The 21,739-nt window shown below is 44.4% G+C and overlaps 1 protein-coding gene across 3 annotated transcripts in view; it reads right to left on the bottom strand.

Annotated features, from left to right (window-relative positions):
- The window catches only part of LOC137422356 (uncharacterized), a 162,073-nt gene that overhangs the window by 121,567 nt on the left and 18,767 nt on the right, over positions 1 to 21,739 (bottom strand). For all 3 annotated transcript variants that reach the window (XR_013622685.1, XM_078773426.1, XM_068109106.2), the window contains exons 2-3: positions 12,526 to 12,627; positions 2,690 to 2,762 (exon numbers count right to left, since the gene is read on the bottom strand). Coding sequence is in view for 2 of the 3 variants with exons in the window: in XM_068109106.2 (XP_067965207.2) it covers positions 2,690 to 2,762; positions 12,526 to 12,627 (175 nt within the window). In the remaining variant the exon portion in view is untranslated. The remainder of the gene's footprint in view (positions 1 to 2,689; positions 2,763 to 12,525; positions 12,628 to 21,739) is intronic.

Below are 21,739 nucleotides of genomic sequence, written 5' to 3'. Positions count from 1 at the left end.
ACAACAACAACAAAAAAAAACTTTGAAACCACGTGGCAGTAACGACCACAGAACCCCCCCCCCCCCCTCTATTTACATGAATGGTTTGGTCCATTCGCAACGACCACAGAACCCCCCCCCCCCCCTCTATTTACATGCAATGGTTTGGTCCATTCGCAACGCCAAAGCGAACGGCGAACGGCTAAATCGCCATAGCTCGGTAAGTACTTGTCCGATTAATTTCAAACCTTGAAAAGGCACATCCTCGGGTCCCCAGCAATATACCTGGCAAGTTTCAAGTATATCGGACCGGTAGTTGTCGAGAAACAGCGGTCACAGACAAACATACACACATACACACATACATACACACATACAAACACACATACACACATACACACAGAGATTAATGGAATTATAGATAGACTAGGGCATGCCCGTACGTGGGTGCAATGCCCGTACGTGGGTACGTGGGTACGTGGGTGCGAGTACGGTGACAATCCCCCCCCCCCCCCTCTATTTACATGAAATGGTTTGGTTCATGAAATGTTTTGGTCCATTCGCAACGCCAAAGCGAACGGCGAACGGCTTGCGAGTACAGTGACAATCCCCCCCCCTCTATTTACATGAAATGGTTTGGTCCATTCGCAACGACCACAGAACCCCCCCCCCCCCCCCCCCCCTCTATTTACATGGAATGGTTTGGTCCATTCGCAATGCCAAAGCGAACGGCGAACGGCTAAATCGCCATAGCTCGGTAAGTACTTGTCCGATTAATATGAAACCTTGAAAAGGCACATCCTCGGGTCCCCAGCAATATACCTGGCAAGTTTCAAGTATATCGGACCCGTGGTTGTCGAGAAACAGCGGTCACAGACAAACATACACACATACACACATACACACATACACACATACACACATACACACATACACACAGAGATTAATGGAATTATAGATAGATGAAGATCAAATGGCTGTATGTTGAAATATGTTGAAAAAGTCAAAACGTAACATGAGGTGTACTTACTTTTTCACGTGACTGTATATATATATATAAATTATAGCTCATGCTATAAAGAGGGCCGAGACATATAACCTTATACCCTTTCACTACAATTTGGTGTGCTTGTGGACCAGTATCATCTGGAGTTTCACCCTTCACCCCTTACTCATCTCCTTTCCCTAACTGCAGTATATCACAAATGTTCCATTAATTTGTTCCCTCCCAAGGTTAACAAGTCCAAGCTTCTCAATCCTCCTCTCGTTTGTCCCCATATTTTTCCCTATGGAATCATCCCTAACCTGTGGAGTCGTCTCCCTTGGCCTTTTTGTGTCTCTCTTCTCTGAAGTTTCTCCAGAGAAAGAAAGGGAGAGACAGAGAGATACACAAGTAGTTAATCCATGCTAAGTTGAGAAGCAAATTAGGCTCTCCGACATGATACTTGTTCTGAGATAAAGTGTATTCAAAGTTCAAGTTCCTATTTAGAATCCTGTTCAACTCCCACTGAGCAAAGTTCAGTTTCAGCCCCAATCATTTTGTTGATAACTGCCATTACCACGAATGGTGTGCTGACCTTGAAAGATTACCTCGATGCACTTAATTAAAGTAGGCCCTGGATAGCCTGGTTTATTTCTCAAAGGTGCAATTTTAAATACTAGGGCATGCCCGTACTATATATATGCCCGTACTATATATATATCTAAAATTATATCCCCCCCCTCTATTTACATGAAATGGTTTGGTCCATTCGCAACGCCAAAGCGAACGGCGAACGGCTTGCGAGTACGGTGACAATCCCCCCCCTCTATTTACATGAAATGGTTTGGTCCATTCGCAACGACCACAGAACCCCCCCCCCCTCTATTTACATGAAATGGTTTGGCCCATTCGCAACGCCAAAGCGAACGGCGAACGGCTAAATCGCCATAGCTGATAGCTCGGTAACTACTTGTCCGATTAATTTCAAACCTTGAAAAGGCACATCCTCGGGTCCCCAGCAATATACCTGGCAAGTTTCAAGTATATCGGACCGGTAGTTGTCGAGAAACAGCGGTCACAGACAAACACACACACACACAGACACACACACACACACACACACACACACACACACAGAGATTGCTGGAATTATAGATAGACTAGGACGTGCCCGTACGTGGGTGCCCGTTCCTTGCCAAAAAAAAAAAAAAAAAAAAAATTTCCAAAGCTAGGACGTGCCCGTACGTGGGTGCCCGTTCGGAAAAACATTCCAAACCGCGTGGCAGTAACGACCACAGAACCCCCCCCCCCCCTCTATTTACATGAAATGGTTTGGTCCATTCGCAAAGCCAAAGCGAACGACCACAGAACCCCCCCCTCTATTTACATGAATGGTTTGGTCCATTCGCAAAGCCAAAGCGAACGGCGAACGGCTAAATCGCCATAGCTCGGTAACTACTTCTCCGATTAATATGAAACCTTGAAAAGGCACATCCTCAGGTCCCCAGCAATATACCTGGCAAGTTTCAAGTATATCGGACCCGTGGTTGTCGAGAAACAGCGGTCACAGACAAACACACACACACACAGACACACAGACACACACACACACACACACACACAGAGATTACTGGAATTATAGATAGATGCATCAGAAATAAAGTACTGGATGAAACCTAAAAATCATGATGCAATGACTTAAGAGCAATTGTTTGTGCTTTTACTTACCTGAAGTAAAGATAGAGATTTGCTCTTCTTGATGTCATTGTTTTTCGACAATGTTGCATGGTACGTCTTGGATCTGTCACATTGAAAACAATGCCCATTAGTTTACAAATGAATTCTCTGATCCAAAAGTTTAACTGAACTCAAAAAGTGCATGTGATAATTAAAATGAAGAAAATTAATTTCATTGTTATGTGATGCAAATAAATAAATGTTTTTATTTAAATTAACTAAGTTTACATCCCCAGACTGTCCATTTTGTGAAGTCGATGCAATAAGAATGCACAAAACCTTATTACTTTGCGTGCATTAAGCGATTAGAGGGTTAAGCAATTCGTTCACTCTTTCTATCAGTTTATTTATATGGTCGAGGAACTACTTCATTTCAATTGAATTTTATATTTTGAACACTGTGGAACATTAACCGGAACATGAATCAAACATGAACCTGCAGTTTAGCAGTACTTTGGCTCTGAACTTGGCTAATTGTATGACATATCGTCCCGAGCGTGCATGTGCACAGCAATTTGTTTGTCTCTTATGAAAATTAATCATAAAATTAATCTTATGAATCATCATCTTAGTTAATTGTGCAGTTTGTCTGACAGTCAAACAAAAATGAAATTTTTTTCCAAACAGGAAACCTACTGTTTTCAGAGATATCATAAAGGATGCGAACAACAAGCACGAAGAACTAATTTAACATATGTTAAATAAAGTAGTGTAAAAGGCAGAGCCTGGTGTTGGCTTAGCGGTTAGGGTGCTGGCTTGGGATCCTAGGATCCTGGGCTCGAACCCCGGTCGATCGCTGAATTAACGCCAGGGGGGTTGACTCAGCCTGTCATCCTTCCGAGGTCGACAAATTGAGTACCAGCTTGCTGGGATGAATGATCACGGTGTGCACCCCAACCTAGAATAGGCACACCGTATCCCTGCGCATTGTAAGAGCGTGACCAAGGGCTGGCGTCAGGAAGGGCATCCGGCCATAAAAAAACATTGCCTCAAACAGGGAACCATGATTGTCATAGGGCCCGCAAGGCTAACCCCTGCTCTAGCGGGAAAATGGCCTTAAAACGATCATTCATTCATTCATTTCATTCAAAAGGCTGTGCATCACTGCGGTAAATATCGGAAAAAAGTTTATTATTTTCTCCAGCCTTTAAAATCTTAATTTTATTTCAATTTGAATTATATACTTGAACACTGTAGAACACAAAATCCCCTTGTGTGCACTTCCAAAAACCTTCAGTTTCGGAGTACTTGGGTAAAATTATATGCAATGTTGACTCTCCAAGATTGCCTTGCGTTCCGAGGGCTGATTAACAGTGAAATTCAGACAAAAAGACCATGCCGAGGGATGCAACTTGATTAGTCGACACGGCATATATCATATTGCCTATATTGTCATATATGTCATCATATATATCATATATATATATATACATATACAGTATATACACACATATATATATATATATATATATATATATATATATATATACATATATATATATATATATATATATATATATATATATATATATATATATATATATATATATATATATACAGACTTGGCATTTAATATGGCTTTTTTTTTTTGTGGGGGTGAACTTACTTTTCAAGATGTCTTGGAACCAAACGTTCATTGGAATTACTAGGGCATGCCCGTTCTATATATATATCTAAAATTATATCCCCCCCCCTCTATTTACATGAAATGGTTTGGTCCATTCGCAAAGCCAAAGCGAACGGCTTGCGAGTACGGTGACAATCCCCCCCCTCTATTTACATGAAATGGTTTGGTCCAAAGCGAACGGCTTGCGAGTACGGTGACAATCCCCCCCCTCTATTTACATGAAATGGTTTGGTCCAAAGCGAACGGCTTGCGGAGTTTGGTAAAGAAATCGCCATAGCTCGGTAACTACTTGTCCGATTAATATGAAACCTTGAAAAGGCACATCCTCGGGTCCCCAGCAATATACCTGGCAAGTTTAAAGTATATCGGACCCGTGGTTGTCGAGAAACAGCGGTCACAGACAAACATACAGACATACATACACACAGAGATTACTGGAATTATAGATAGACTAGGGCATGCCCGTACTATATATAAGCTAGGACGTGCCCGTACGTGGGTGCCCGTTCCTTGCCAAAAAAAAAAAAATTTGTGTAGGGGTGTGTGTGTGTAAACATCCTAGGGCGTGCCCGTACGTGGGTGCAAAAAAACATGCGTGCAAACAACAACAACAAAAAAAAACTTTGAAACCACGTGGCAGTAACGACCACAGAACCCCCCCCCCCCCCTCTATTTACATGAATGGTTTGGTCCATTCGCAACGACCACAGAACCCCCCCCTCTATTTACATGCAATGGTTTGGTCCATTCGCAACGCCAAAGCGAACGGCGAACGGCTAAATCGCCATAGCTCGGTAAGTACTTGTCCGATTAATTTCAAACCTTGAAAAGGCACATCCTCGGGTCCCCAGCAATATACCTGGCAAGTTTCAAGTATATCGGACCGGTAGTTGTCGAGAAACAGCGGTCACAGACAAACATACACACATACACACATACATACACACATACAAACACACATACACACATACACACAGAGATTAATGGAATTATAGATAGATGTTGAAATTATTCTACATTTTGTTAATGTGACCTTTAAAAGAAACAAAAACCACATTTGACATTTCGAAACAAATAAATTGATCCTTGAAAGTGATGTAAACTGATATCGAACTCAATTCATGGACAGTACTGTGTTAAACTTCTCTGCGTTTTCCAGAAGTATCTCTTTATTTTGCACATTAGTCAAAAAATATTTTAACAAAAACAAAAGTTAAATTACGACTGGAATTACGGACAGTAAAATTACAGCTCAGTGCTTCGTGTAACCCCCACGAGCATTCAGGAGAGCACGTACACGTTGAGGCATGCTGTTCACGAGATTTGCCAAGGTTTGGACAGGAATCGCTTGCCATGCAGTGACAATAGCCTGCTGCAATTCACGCACAGAGGTCGGCTGCTGGTCCAAGTGGTCGTTTTGATGCGTTAATTCTGCCCACAAGTTCTCTATCAGATTCATATCCGGGGACTTGGCAGGCCACTCCATATGCTGTACACCATGGTCAGCAAGAAAGTGTTGGATCATGCGAGTACGATGAAGCCGTGCATTGTCATCTTGGAAGACAAAGTTTCCTCGAAAGGCTGCACAAGCAAATCGAAGCAATGTTTCTTCCAGAATGGCCCTGTACTTGAACTGGTTCAGGTTTCCATTCAGAACAACCAGGTCAGTTTTTCCCCCTGCATTAAAAGCAGCCCAAACGGTCACCCCACCACCTCCAGTTTGGACTCTTGGCACTATACAATCTTTGTTGTAGGCTTCATGCACATGTCTGCGCACTCGGACACGGCCATCTTGACGATAGACCAGAAATCTAGACTCGTCACTGAAGATCACATGATTCCAGTGTCCTGGCTGCCATTGGCGGTGCTCTCTGGCCCACTGCAATCGGTGCTGGCGGTGTTGTCTGGTCAGGCGTGGCTTTCTCAGGGGACACCTGGCACGATAGCCTGCTTGAACCAGTCGTTGGTTGACTAGCCTTCTGGATACAGGCACATTTGTCAGTTGCTGCCACTCAGCCCTAAGCCGATTAGCTGACTTGGTACGGCCATTGCGGACTAACCGGTGCAGCTGGCAATCATCCCTCCTTGTGGTTCTGAGGGGACGTCCTGGCCTCAGTATTGGAAGAGGGACACCCCTCTGAGTATTTCGTTTCAGGATCTTTGACACCTGACCTTGAGTGATGCCATACTGCCGAGCAATAGCACGCTCTTTCATGCCGTAATTTCGTAAAGCCACCACTCCATGACAAACAACATTGTCGAGTTGACGGACCATCTCCAGAGGAAGCGGCAATAACTTTTGGAGACGTGCAGCAGTTGTTTTCCACTAATACAGAACGCAACAACCCTTGTATACCCGACTGTGAAGCCAATCGTCAAATGCACCTGTCCGTACATTTTGCCACGCCACCTGTGATATAATCCTGTTGTTGACTTCTTGCTGCAACAGACAATCAGTGACATGGTTCTTTCAACAAATAAATCACCAAAGTGTAAAAGAAACTCACCAGATTGATATACTGAGTTAAGAAAGTAAACCCAATTCAAGAAGAAAAAAAATATTCCATATTAAATGCCAAGTCTGTATAATGATTTATCATATACATATCATTTTATTATGTTATATTGCCTTGTGATGCAACGACTGAGCTAACGTTGTCCAAAATATCTCTGTTTTTAGTGCGTCTTTTTCTCAAATATATATATATATATATATATATATATATATATATATATATATATATATATATATATATATATATATATATATATATATATATATATATATATCTACTATGTAAGAGTTGTCTGTCTGTCTGTCTGTGTCGATCTTCCTCAAACTTTCAGAGGTTCATCAGTGAGTGCCTGGGAGTGTTTTAGGCCAAAAAAAAAAATGTGAAAAATTAAAGATCGTTTTTTTGGAGTTAAGAAAAAAAAAAGAATCGCTCGATAGTTCCTAAGCTTTTTAAAATTAATGACAGTTATATACAAGTGCACATTCGCATAAATAAATACAAAACAATCACCAGACATTTGAACACAGATAAATCAAACAATTCCGGAAGTATACGAAGTTGTTAGTATGGCTTCTTCTTCCTCCTGTTCTGCATCACACTTAACAAAGAAACGGGATGAACGCCACATTCACCCACCAGCATATAAATGAACCCCCTTCCTCTCCTGCCTCCCCCCCTCTTCCCTTCCCCCATGCTCCCCTTCACTTCCCCTCCCCTCCCCTCCCCTTCCCCCCCCCCTCCCCTCCCCTTCCCCCCCTCACTCAACCTCCTCCCCTTTCCCCCCTTCCCCCTTCACCTCCCCTTCCCCTCCTCTCCCTCCCCCTCCCTCTTTCCCCATGCCTCCCATTGGACAATATGTTTGGATTGTTACATCCCATAGTTATTTTTCTTCCAATAAGACGTCTTATTAAAGAAGTTGTTTCTCTGGTAACTGTCCTTCCAGGAAGAGACATTTTTGTTTCAGCACAATTACTCATTTGTTAAAGAAAATACTGTTGTGTTCCCGGGGATTACGATCCCCAAGGTGATGAATGGCCGATCGAGCTTTACACTCCGAGGGGTTCATACCACGACACCCATGGTCGGACCCCACGTCCAAATTTTTCCAGCACAGCCCCCCAGTTGGCTGGCACACCCCAATTTCCAAGTGGGGCAATTTCCCACGAGACTGACCCCAATGACCTCTCCTGGTCCGAATTTCGTAGCCCGGGGACCAATTCCCACCACGGCTGCTCCAAATTGAATTCCCATTTAAATTTAAATTTCATTGTAAGTTTACTTTTGAAAATTTTGACTTTGTGTGCACAGCCACAGCTGCAGGTTACAATCACTTCTTCGGGTTTTTCTGCCCCTCCCTGCAGCTGTTCCAAATTCACTATGGGTACCAGTTTTTCCAAGGCTCTATCTCCCGACTCCTCCATGTCCGAGTCCAGCTCAGGGCCAAAGCACCCCCCCCCCCCCCTCCCCTGCTGGGTATCCAGTTTCGGAGCCTCTGGTGCCCAATTATTGTTCGTGGTGAGGGTCCCCTTGGTCACCTTAATCCCATCCTGGGGATATTCAGCGGACCGACTCACCTCATCTCATCTCCCAGACTCTGTTGGACACGGGCAAATCTCTCCCTCGATGGTATTGCCCCAGGTCTCCAGCCGCTCCCGTGTCATCATTCATCTCATCATCCCCAATCAATTCTGGCTCCAACAGGTCTTTATCTATCACCACCCGGTCAGGTTCCATTACACGGACCTCCAATATTTTTTACCTCTTGCTCCAAATTACCGCCCTGGTGCTGCCCAATTTCCAATTCCTCCCCCTGATGGTGCATTCTGGCATCCACACACGCCCGACAACCTTCCAGGTCATTTCCAGCCAAACATTCCCCATTAAAATTTTAGTTTTCCCTATGTACCTCTAAACATGCCATCTTCTGTGCCCCAATTCCATTATTTTGTTCTTCCTTTAATTCACTCGTCCATCTATCATCAATTTTGTTGGTTTGAGCATCCATTTGCTCACTCATTCCCTTCAATTCCCCTTTCATTTGTTCATTCAATTGCTCACTTATTCCCTCATTTTTTCCCTCCAACCGTTCACTTATTCCCTTCATTTGTTCACTGTTGTTATTCATTTGTAATATCATTCCCTCAATCTGGTTTTCCAATCGTTCATTCATTCCCTCCATTTTATTCCTTTTGGTAACTATTTTGTATTCCAATCACATTTCAAATCTGGCCTCCAAAGCCAGTCGCCGACTGGGCATCCTCCGTCGTGCGAAGTCCTTCCTTGGCACACCTGAGCTCCTCACCACATACAAGGCTTTCATCTGCAGCTCAATGGAATACTGCTCTCCCCTCTGGGCTGGTGCTCCTGCCTCACACCTAGCTCGTCTTCACGCTGTTGAAACCAAAGCGTTCAGAATCATTGGAATCTCCCGCGATGAAGCTAACTCCAAGGGCCTCTCACTCACTCACCGCAGGGAGGTTGGTGGTCTTTCCGTCTTCTACCGACTCCTCTCTGGCCTTGCCCCCCCCCAGCTCTCTCTGGGCTCTGTCCCACAAATATTCCTACAGGTCGCACAAGATCTGCCTGCAACCCTCTTATGGTCAAACTGCCAAAATCAAGACTCTCTGCTCACCTTCACTCCTTCATTCCTCTTTTCTCCCGCCTCTGGAACAAACTCCCTCACTCTCTTCAATCCCACTCCACCCTCCAGGTCTTTAAAACAGCTGTTCACCACCATCTCTTATCTTCCCCCATCCAAAACCTTGATCTTTTCTACCCCCGCTAATTTCACCCCAATTCCACTTTTTTGAAATACCAACTTCTGTCCTGGAAGTCCTTGGTGTCCTTGTGTTTTATTCTTCTCCCTCCCCCTTCCCACGCCTCCTCCCCCCAAGCCCTCTCCCTTCCACACATCTCCCTGCTCTCAAATGTTGTGTTTGTGTGCTTCCCCTTCTCTCCCCATCTTCTTTTCCACTCCCTCTTTTTATATATTTTGTTTGTCTGGTTGATTTGTTTGTGAAGTAAATGTTAGCTCTTTCACGAGCCTCGATTCAGTATACAAAAAAAAAAAAAAAAAAAAAAAATCCATTAATTTGTCTCTTCATTTTTTCAGCCAATTGTTCCTTTCATTCCCTTTAACAAATTGTACATGGCCTGGAAACCCATCGGAATCGTTCCATGGCTCGATCGCTCAGGAATGGGGGAATTTTCATACCCCACTAACCCGCGCTTCCAAGTTCTTAGGGACCCTCCATCCACTCGGCCATCTCACTCACGTCCGCCTACGCGCTGGCCAAGGGGTTTTCCCGCTCGCGTGTAATTTACCTCAGACAAAAATAAAATTTAAATTTAGCAATGCACTGTCTTGCACTCTTCCCGATACCAATCAACGAAAAAAAAATTGACACCTTGGTACTACGATTACCTCCCCCTCGACGAGAGAAAGACAATCGTTAAAAATTTTGATTCCGAAAGCTGAGCGCAATTTCGCCCTCAGCAGGTGTCGAACCCGCAACCCCCGGACTGGGTTGCAACCCCCGGACAAGAGTGTCCGCTGGGTTCGAATCCCAAACTCCTGACACCAGTTGTCATGTTCCTGAGGATTAATATCCCCAAGGTGACGAATGGCCGATCGAGCTTTACACTCCAAGGCGTTCAGTCCAAATATGGTGGTGTTATTTTATACTCTCGAGGGTGTAGTGGAGGGCAGCAAAGCTTACCTGCACGGTCGGACGCGAAGCGGGTTTTCCGAACCACAAACAAATAAACCGGACAGGACAAGGATTTCAAATTCAACAATTAATGGGTTTAATAAAAGTAATGCCAGGATACAAAACGGTACGGTAAACTAAATTCCTAATCGAGGGACCCTCCAGACGGACTCGTATACAACACAAGGGGATGAAATAAATGAAAGTAATAAAAGGTGTGTGTGTACGTTTGTGTGTACTCAGCTTTGAGCAGCCCTCAAACCCCATTGGCCCTTGAACGGGTCCCCGAGTCCATGCACGGGAAAGCAGGCCTTGGCGCGCAGTCCGTTCCCCGCCGCTGCCGAACGTGAAGCGAGCAGGCCCAAACTCCACTCTCGTCGTCCGCTCCACAAAGCACCACAGTCTCTCCGGCTAACTCGGCACAGCACACAGCTGCCACGAAGCCAAAAAACCAAGAGCATCAGAATCCACAAGCTGTGACAGGACGCCAATGTCAGGACCAAGAGCAAGGAAGAGAAGAGGAGCACAAACTGTGACCGCCCACCACGCAGCCAGTACCAAGAGAAAGAAAATGTGACTGTTCGCTTTATACTTGAGACACAAAGACAGAGCAACGGTGTGACTGCACGCTATGAAGGCCATCCCGGAATGAATTAATGAATGAATGATCGTTTTAAGGCCATTTTCCCCACTAGAGCGGGGGTTAGCCTTGCGGGCCCCATGACAATCATGGTTCCCTGTTTGAGGCAATGTTTTTATGGCCGGATGCCCTTCCTGACGCCAACCCTTGATCACGCTCTTACGATGCGCAGGGATATGGTGTACCTATTCTAAACTGGGGTACACACCGGGATCATTCATCCCAGCAAGCTGGTACTCAATTTGCCGACCTCGGAAGGATGACAGGCTGAGTCAACCCCCCTGGCGTTAATTCAGCGATCGACCGGGATTTGAACCCAGGATCCTAGGATCCCAAGCCGGCACCCTAACCGCTAAGCCAACACCAGGCTCATCCCGGAGAGAGAGAAAAAAATGTCTGCCCGCACAGAATGTCCCAACGCAAGAGAGTAAAAGGCAGCCGCTTCGCCTTTTTGTTCCCCGGCCTCAAACGTCATCTGATGACGTCTGCGTGCGCTCCAATCAAAGAGTCCATCGTAGCAGTCCATCACCCTGACAATCATCACCCCTCGGGGCGGGGCCCCACGGCCCTGCCTGCTTGGTGATGCGATGACTTGTCTGGCGGTGCCAGCGGCAGTGTTCAATGTCTGAATCCTGGTGGCTTTTATTTTGTGTTATTAATTTAGGTGCAGAGTGCATGGCTGGTGTGGTGTGTGTCATAAGGAACAACGGAAAAACCACAGAGGCAATTTACACACAGGGAATTTACCCTTAACCCCTAAGCTACATAGCACAAGAGCCACCATCCGTATGGCAACCTAATCCGAACACACGAAGCTTACTTAAGTTACAGGTTTCTTCTTCTTCACGACAGTCGGAGCACCCTACCTATACAACCCTACCTGGCCTAAGGTATTCCATTCCCTACCCCCCATAAACGTAACAATACTTTAATTCCTTGATTATTTTTTTAAGTTTCACTGAATTTCTATAAACTTGGGTTTTGACTTATGCATTACATACAAACACCTTGGATCAATATTTCGAGTCTACCATTTGCCCAGCTTTCACCATTATGGCCCGACATTAAGCGGGAAGGTTTAATAATATTTTTCTCTTCTTTTGTGTAATAATTCCCTTCCGGTATAAATTCCACATGAGTTTAAACAACCAGCTGCATAAACATTTGACACTACTATATTAAATCTCAAATTGCTGACTTCCTTACACCTGGCTTATGAGGATAAGAATGCATATTGTTTTTTTTGCTTGGAGTGTACATGAGATCGTTTCATTTTATAATAGATAAAATCACAATTTGTTTTCTTTAATTTGTCATGAGTCAAGTTAATTTACCTTGCTAATGGAGGCTTCTTCTTCTTTATATCTGTCGAGATATATTGGTCCTTTGCTAGGGTGTCTGGCTGTTCGCATGATTCTTCCATTTCCAGAACTCCGCTGTTTGTTAAAAAAAAAATGTTTGTCGCTGTTCATCAATTTTTTATCAGAACATCAAATGCCATTATATACAAATTTGCGTACAACAAATACAATGCTTATATGAAGATCAATGAACTTATTTATCTACCGACAAGTTAATGCAACAATGATTATCGTTTCCTTACTACTAAATATATCAACGTTTATTGTGTACTTACTAATCAACAGAGAGATGTTTATTGTGGACCTACTAATCAACAGAGAGATGTTTATTGTGGACCTACTAATCAACAGCGAGATGTTTATTGTGGACCTACTAATCAACAGAGAGATGTTTATTGTGGACCTACTAATCAACAGAGAGATGTTTATTGTGGACCTACTAATCAATAGAGAGATGTTTATTGTGGACTTACTAATCAACAGAGAGATGTTTATTGTGGACTTACTAATCAACAGAGAGATGTTTATTGTGGACCTACTAATCAATAGAGAGATGTTTATTGTGGACCTACTAATCAATAGAGAGATGTTTATTGTGGACCTACTAATCAACAGAGAGATGTTTATTGTGGACCTACTAATCAACAGAGAGATGTTTATTGTGGACCTACTAATCAACAGAGAGATGTTTGTTGTGGACCTACTAATCAACAGAGAGATGTTTATTGTGGACTTACTAATCAACAGAGAGATGTTTATTGTGGACCTACTAATCAACAGAGAGATGTTTATTGTGGACCTACTAATCAACAGAGAGATGTTTATTGTGGACCTACTAATCAACAGAGAGATGTTTATTGTGGACTTACTAATCAACAGAGAGATGTTTATTGTGGACCTACTAATCAACAGAGAGATGTTTATTGTGGACTTACTAGTCAACAGAGAGATGTTCATTGTGGACCTACTAATCAACAGAGAGATGTTTATTGTGGACCTATGAGTCAATGCACCAGGTGTGTCTCCATACCAGTCACTACATCAATGTTTAATGTCCAGCTACCATTCATCAATACATCTAGGTGTATTGTTTCCCTATCAGTGAATAGAACCTGAAGACTTTGTAACCCTTAATACCCTATAGACCCCCTCAGAACTCTAATGGCGCTTTTCCATTGCACAGAACGGTACGGTACGGCACTGTACAGTACGGTTCGGTACGGTACGGTAATCCCTGTGTCGTTTTTCCATCGCGCAACAGAACCGTGAAAATAGGCGGAGTTATCTGAAGTGACGAAAAAAAAACGGACCGCTGTGATGACGTCATTCATTTCTCATGCGACACTAAACTGCAAACAGCTCCGCAACTATGGAGGAACTTGAAGCTGTGTTTTACTTCTTCGTCGGGTTTTGGTTTTATCTGAACATGAGTTTTTTTTAGCGAAATGCAAAAAGAGAGAGGACGTGTTTGAGAAGAAGCTGAAAGACGCCAGAAACACTGATGAGGGCTTGCACCTCCGCAGCAGGCCAAACTGAACTCTCCAGGTTTTTCATGTATTTTTTATGATTCTTATCACTTATGCTTTCGCTATCTTCTCTCTGGAATTGTGGTATTACAAAATAGTGGATCTGAACATAGTGTGACGGTTATGTGACGATTGTGATTGACCAATCAACGGTCTGCAGTATTGCCAGCTCCACCCATAGGTCCGGGTTCGGCTCGCTTGGTACATATCCATAGCAGGAACCAAATTTAGCACGGGTACTTAGGTACGGTACGGTTCGCTTGGCAATGGAAAAACGAAAAAACGGATTTTGGTTACAGTACGGTACGGAAAGCGCCATAAGACCCTATATACCACATTAGGCCCTTTAGAACCCGTGGACCCCAAAGTCCCTTTAGAACCCCAATACCCTATATATCCTGTTAGACCCTTTAGAACCCTTAAGACAATTCAAATCCTTGATACCCTTTTGACCCTTTTAGACCGTTAGGCTTTTAGACCTTCATACCTTTCAGACCTTTCAATACCCTTTAGACCCCTTTGACCTTTCGACCCTTTTAAGGCCCTTTAGACAATTCTGACCCTTTTAGACCCCAAAAAAAAATTTTTTTTTTTTTTTTTTTGTATACAAGATCGAGGCTCGTGAAAGAGCGAACATTAATCACACAGAAAGACAAACAGACACATAAAACAAATAACATCGGGAGCGTTAGAGAGAGGGGGAAGGACACAAACACAACATTTGAGAGCAGGGACCGAGAGACATGGAGACATCAAGAGAACTGTGGGAGGGAGAGTGCTTTGGGAGAGAGGCATGGGAAGGGGGGGGGGGGGGGTGGGAGAGGTATAAAACATATGGACACTGCCAGGACTTCCAGGAAAGAAGTTGGAATTTCAAACAAGGTGGATCTGTGGTGAATTAGTGGGGGTAGAAAAGATCAAGGTTTTGGATGGGGGAAGATAAGAGATGGTGGTGAACAGCTGTTTTAAAGACCTGGAGGGAGGAGTGTGATTGAAGTGAGTGTGGGAGTTTGTTCCAGAGGCGGGAGAAAAGAGGAATGAAAGAGTGAAGGTGAGCAGAGAGCCGAGATTTTGGCAGTTTAACCATCAGAGGGTGGCTGTCAGATCTTGTGCGACCTGTAGGAATATTTGGGGGACAGAGCACAGAGAGAGCTGGGGGAGCAAGGCCGGAGAGGAGTCGGTAGAAGACAGAAAGACCACCGACCTGCCTGCGGTGAGTGAGTGAAAGGCCCTCAGAGATAGCTTCATCGTGGGAGATTCCAATGATTCTGAAAGCTTTGGATTCAACAGCGTGAAGCCGAGCCAGGTGTGAGGCAGGAGCACCAGCCCATAGGGGAGAACAGTATTCCATTGAGCTGCGGATGAAAGCCTTGTATGTGGTGAGGAGCTCAGGTGTGCCTAGGAAGGACTTCGCACGACGGAGGATGCCCAGTCGGCGACTGGCTTTGGAGGCCAGCTTGGAAATGTGGTTTTCCAAAGAAAGATCATGGCAGATAGTGAGACCCAAAAGCTTGAGCGACAGAACTTCTTGGAGAGGATTGTTGAGAAAGTAGAAGGGAGGGTTGTCCAGTCGATCTTTTCGGAGAGACATAGTAAGAGTGTGAGATTTGTCAGGATTGAAAGACATGTTCCACTTGTTTGACCAGTCTGTGATTTTGTCCAGGTCTTTAGAGAGTGAGGAGGCTGCAGACTGCCGATCTGCGGGAAGAGGAATGGAGCGGCAGAGAGTGGAGTCATCAGCAAAGAGATAGAGAGGATTTTCCAGAGAGTCGGAGAGATCATTGATAAAGACCAGAAAAAGCACAGGGCCCAGCACACTGCCTTGGGGAACTCCAGCCTGAACAGGAAGGGGAGATGAGAGAAATCCATTCAGGGCCACACGTTGACGACGACCAGAGAGGAAGTCCGCAAGCCATGCATGGAGATTTCCATGGATACCATAGGAGGAGAGTTTGGTGAGCAGAGCTGGGTGCCAGACCGTATCGAAGGCACGTGATATGTCAAGGGAGACAGCTCTGATTTCCTGTTTGGCATTGAGGACCTCCATCCATTGTTGAGACAGCAGAAGCAGCATGTCCAGAGTAGAGTGACCTGGTCTGAAACCAAATTGATGATGAGAGATCAAGCCATTGGAGAAGAGGAAAGATTTCATATCCGAAGCAATGATGGATTCCATGACTTTGCTGATAATTGGGAGCAGGCTGATTGGTCTGTAGTTGCAAGGATCTGTTTTTGCACCTTTTTTGTGTAAAGCGGTAATGTTTGCTGATTTTCAGGATGCTGGCAGATGACCTTGAGCAAAATATAGGGTGAAAAGAACAGAGGGAGGGTGAGATAGAGCGGCAGAGCAGGATTTTAGGACCCGTGGGCTGATGCCGTCAGGTCCAGTTGCAGAATCCGAGTCGAGGGTTGACAGAAACTTTTCCACCTTGTCAGGAGGAAAGGACACAGAGTCCACGAGCAGCTGGGTACGACTGGGAAAGGTGGGAACAGAGAGAGATGGGTTTGGGACTAAGGATTTTGAGGCAAACACAGAGTTGAGGCATTCGGCTTTGTCACGTGCGATGTCAACTGTGTGGCCATTTGAGGTAAGGGAGGGGATGGGGGGGGAACAAACACCAGAAACGGATTTGACCAGACGCCACCAGGATTTGGAGGAAGGAGACAGGTTTAAGAGTTCATTCTTGAGTGAGGAGAGATAGTGCTTCCTGGCACTCCTGAGGGTAGACACACACTTGTTCCGAGCTTGGTGGAAGGAACTGAGATTGCCTTCAGTTGGATTAGCCTTCCAAGAGGCAAAGGCAAGTTGTTTCAGGGCAACTGCCTCACCACAAGATTCAGTGTACCATGGACGGGAGGAAGGGTAAGACAACTGAAGGCGAGATGGGATAAATCTGTGCATGAGAGAGATCAGTTTGCTTTGGAAGAATTCCCAGGAAGAATTGATGTCAGAGGCAGTGGAGATGGGAGACCAATCCAGACGATTGATGGCTGCTTGAAAACCGTCCCAGTCGGCCTGAGTGAAATGCCAGACTCGTCGACGCTGAGGAGGCTCTCTGAGAATGGCCAGAGAGTTGTCCACTTTGACAAGCACATGATCAGAAGAACCGATTGGAGCAGAAGAAGAGCAGCAGACATTAGCAGGGAAGTTTGTCATAACCAAGTCTAGAAGAGAAGATACTCCATTGGCTGAGATCCGGGTCAGGAAATTGACAGATTGTGTCAATCCCAGTGAGTCACAGAAGTCCTTTGCTGAGGTGCCATGACTGGTGAGAGAGGAACCCACACCCAACCAGGTGGCATGATGACAGTTGAAGTCACCACATATGAGGAAGAGAGAGTTGGGATGAGTGGATAGAAGTTGGTCCATGTTGTCAGACAGTGAAATGTAGATGGAGTCATCACTGTTTGGGGGACGGTACAGAACACATATGAACAAAAGGTGGGAGCGGAGAGGAAGCCGTAGCCAGAGGTACTCCTGGGGGTGAGGAGGAGAGAGGGCAGTGCAAGGAGAGTGAGGAAGAGAGTTTTTGATAAAGATAGCCACCCCACCACCAGGCCGAGGCTCAGGTCTATCATACCGGAGGAGGGAGTAACCAGGAAGAGATATTAAGGAATCAGAGACATCTTGAAGGAGGAAAGTCTCTGTTAAGCAGATCAAGTCTGGATTGTCAGAAGCAACCTGTATGGAGAGATCAGTCAGGTTTGAGCGAAGGCCCCGGATGTTTGAGGTCCATACCGTTAATGAAGAGAGAGGGGGAGCATTGGGTACAGGACAGGGGAAGGGAGGAGTAGGGTAAGATGAAGGATGAGAGGGGGAGGTAGGGAGAGCAGTTGATAGTGTGTCAGAGATTGCAGAAGAGTTCCAAGAAAGGGAAGGATGAGGAGGATGAAAGGTTTGATGGTGAAGGGATGAGGCACAGTGAGGGGTTGTTTGAGTGGGGGCAGAGGAAAGTAAAAGGTTCGGGGGGGTGGAGGTATGAGATAGAAGGGAGACGAAGTGGGGAGGAGGCAGCTTTGAGGAGGAGGGGGGAGGAGGGAGAATTGGAAAGGAATGGTATGGGGGGAGATTTGAATGGGAGGGGTTGGGGGGAGTTTTGAATTGGAGGAGTGAGGGGGGAGTTTAGGAGGGGAGGGGCAAGGGGGGAGTTTAGGAGGGAAGGGGCAAGGGGGAGGTTTAGAAGTGGAGGGGCAAGGGGGGAGTTTAGGAGTGTAGGGGCGAGGGGGGGATTTGGAGGGGAGGGGAAAGGGGGGAGTTTAGGAGGGGAAGGGCAAGGGGGGAGTTCAGGAGTGGAGGGGCAAGGGGGGGGATTTGGAGCGGAGGGGCAAGGGGGGAGTTTAGGAGGAGAAGGGCAAGGGGGGAGTTCAGGAGTGGAGGGGCAAGGGGGGAGTTTAGGAGTGTAGGTGCAAGGGGGGGGGGATTTGGATGGGAGGGGCAAGAGGGGAGTTTAGAAAGTGGATGATTAATGAAAGACGAACATTGAAAACAAATTGGGTTTGTTGTGATTTTCAAGTTAGCAATCCGATTCAGAACGATGGAGGAGGGATGGAATGAATGTGAATTTAGACCATGTAGTGAGGGAGACGTATAAGATATTGAATTTCTTTTTTTTGAAGTAGAATTAGTTGGAGAGGAAATTGAGAAAAGCCTTTTAAATAGGAAGAAAAACAGCGTGTTGTAAAATACCACTGAGTAAAACACTGAAGGGGAAAGGTTAAACATATTTAAATAATATTTAAACAGAACCGTGAACAATCTTATATGCACAAAATACCAACGGGGGGAGAGCCGAGAGAGACCACCACGAGTCACGTGAACAGGGCAAACTGTGGATGGCAAGGAGATAATGGGGGCGGGGCAAACAGCACACCAGGACAGAAAATACAGGATGAGACAACAGTACACGTGGAGAAAGGGAAAAAAATGTTGTTTTTTTTTGTTGTTTTTTTGGGGGGGTGCAGGGTGGGGATTTAGAACGTGAGACAGAGTATTATGTTCGGGGTAGAAGGGAAAAAACTAAGAGCCAAGCAGAACACGCTTAAGTTAACAAACACCGACGGGGGTACAACTACAAGGCCGCACACGAGGAGCAGAACACGATTAATTAATTAATGACGAGTTACAGGAAATTCAAACCAAAACTAACTATAATCAAACAATAACGCATGGACGATAAAATAACGAGTTGAAATTTGACAATCTATCTGGGGAAATGGGGGAGAAACACGTGGTCGAAGAACGAATGAACGAATAAGAATGAATAAATGAATGAGAACAGAGAAGGAAATGTTTTTTTTTTGTTTTTTTTTAGTTGAGATTTACATAAGGAAGTACGCTATGGGGTGAAAAGACTGGGAAAACAGAGAACGAAAGTTATTGGATCACAAACGACGGACTGCTGAGAGAAAAACAAGGCCTCAAGGCTGTACAGTGTACACTGTACAAGGCCTCAAGACACGACACGAATGAACACGATTTTCAATACAGGTATGAAAGATTTGCACCGAAAATCTTCGTCGGGAGACAATATATACACCATAAAATAAATACAGTTATAACGAAAATACAAATGGGAACAATTACTTAACTTCGATTTCGATGGATAGCGTGGAGAGCTGAGAATAAACGAACCCTCGCCAGCAAGACCGGAAACGGGTCTTGTTTTTCAACACCCTTTAGACCCCTTCAACCTTTTAAGATATATATTTTGTATATTTTGTATATTTTCTTTGTCTGGTTGATTTGTTTGTGAAATAAATGTTAGCTCTTTTACGAGCCTCGATTCAGTATACAAAAAGAAAGAGAAAAAAAAAACCATTTAGACACTTCAAACCATTTTGACCCTTTAGATCAATGTAGTCCTTTTCAGACCTTTACACCTGGACAACTTTTCTGACCTTTGATCTTTACAGCTAGACCATTTAGTCCTTTCATTTGCAATTAATGACCCTTTATTGAGTACATCCTTCCATTTATTTGCCACACAATATACATCACACAAAACAAGTACTGGTGAGGGCCTGCAATGATTGTTACCCTCGCCAGAGGAGAGGGTATTGCATTTGAGTCCGTTTCTTACTTGCCGGAAAAGATTCCGGCAAGTATGTTGATCGGTTGGTTTGTCTGTTTGTCTGTTACTTGCCGGAAAAGATTCCGGCAAGTATGTTGATCGTTTGGTTTGTTACTTGCCGGAAAAGATTCCGGCAAGTATGTTGATCGTTTGGTTTGTTACTTGCCGGAAAAGATTCCGGCAAGTATGTTGATCGGTTGGTTTGTTTGTTTGTTACTTGCCGGAAAAGATTCCGGCAAGTATGTTGATCGGTTGGTTTGTTTGACTGTCTGTCTGTCTGTTTGTCTGTTTGTTGGCAGTACTACGTCTACACCGTTGCATGTAGAATCGCCAAACTTTACACACATATTTGTCTTGCCCTGGAATAGACTGTGCCCAATTGATGACGTCATTGGTCACGTGGTTCGGCCGCCATCTTGGAAAAACCGAAAAAATTTGCACCTCTATATCTCCGAAAGTGCTGAATAGAAAAAATTGAGACATGGCTCATTGTAAAGAACTCTCCATGGGGAATAAAATATGTTAATGATGATGTCATAGGTGCCTCCATTATGATGTCATAATTCGACAAGTACAAAACTTCATCCGATCAAGATGAAATTTCTTCAGCATCATCAAGGAATAAATTAGTTTAGAAAACAAATAATGATGACGTCATCGGTCACGTGGTTCGGCCGCCATATTTGTCCAAAATGGCCGATAAAAAGGTGCATTCCGGCAAGTCCTCGGTCTCTGACCGATTTTTCATCTGTCTGTCTGTCTGTCTCTTTGTTCGCAGTACTATGTCTACACCGTTGCACGTAGAATCGCCAAACTTTACACACATATTTGTCTTGCCCTGGAATATACTGTGCCCAATTTTTAACTCTCTCGGCCCAAGGCCTCCATTATGACGTCATAATTTGATAATTCGTCAAGTACAAAACTTCATCCAATCAAGATTCAATTTCTTCAGCGACATGACGGCATAAACTGGTGGAGGGAAAAAAATAATGATGACGTCATCAGTCACGTGGTTCGGCCGCCATCTTGGAAAAACAGAAAAACTTTGCACCTCTATATCTCCGAAAGTGCTGAATAGGAAAAAATTTAGACATGGCTCATTGTAAAGAACTCTCCATGGAGAATAAAATATGTTAATGATGATGTCATTGGTGCCTCCATTATGACGTCATAATTCGACAAGTACAAAACTTCATCCGATCAGGATGAAATTTCTTGAGCATAATCTAGGAATAAATTAGTTTAGAAAACAAATAATGATGATGTCATCGGTCACGTGGTTTGGCCGCCATCTTGGAAACACTTTGCACCTCGATATCTCCGAAAGTGCTGAATATAAAAAATTGAGACATGGCTCTTTGTAAAGAACTCTCCATGGGGAATAAAATATGTTCATGATGATGTCATTGGTGCCTCCATTATGACGTCATAATTCGACAAGTACAAAATTTCATCCGATAAAGATGATATAGCATCATCTTTATCATCACTCTCGCCAATTACTGTACTAATGTTCTGAGAATCTTGATCATTCTGGCACTTTGTGGGGCACAAACAGAGATCTGTACAGATTAAGTAATTTTATTT

This window comes from Myxine glutinosa, chromosome 2, assembly GCF_964187855.1.
Source record: "Myxine glutinosa chromosome 2, kmMyxGlut1.1, whole genome shotgun sequence".
Lineage (NCBI taxonomy): Eukaryota > Metazoa > Chordata > Myxini > Myxiniformes > Myxinidae > Myxine > Myxine glutinosa.
The sequence above is the reverse complement of the archived record's forward strand: the minus strand, read 5'-3'. Positions and strand labels throughout refer to the sequence as shown.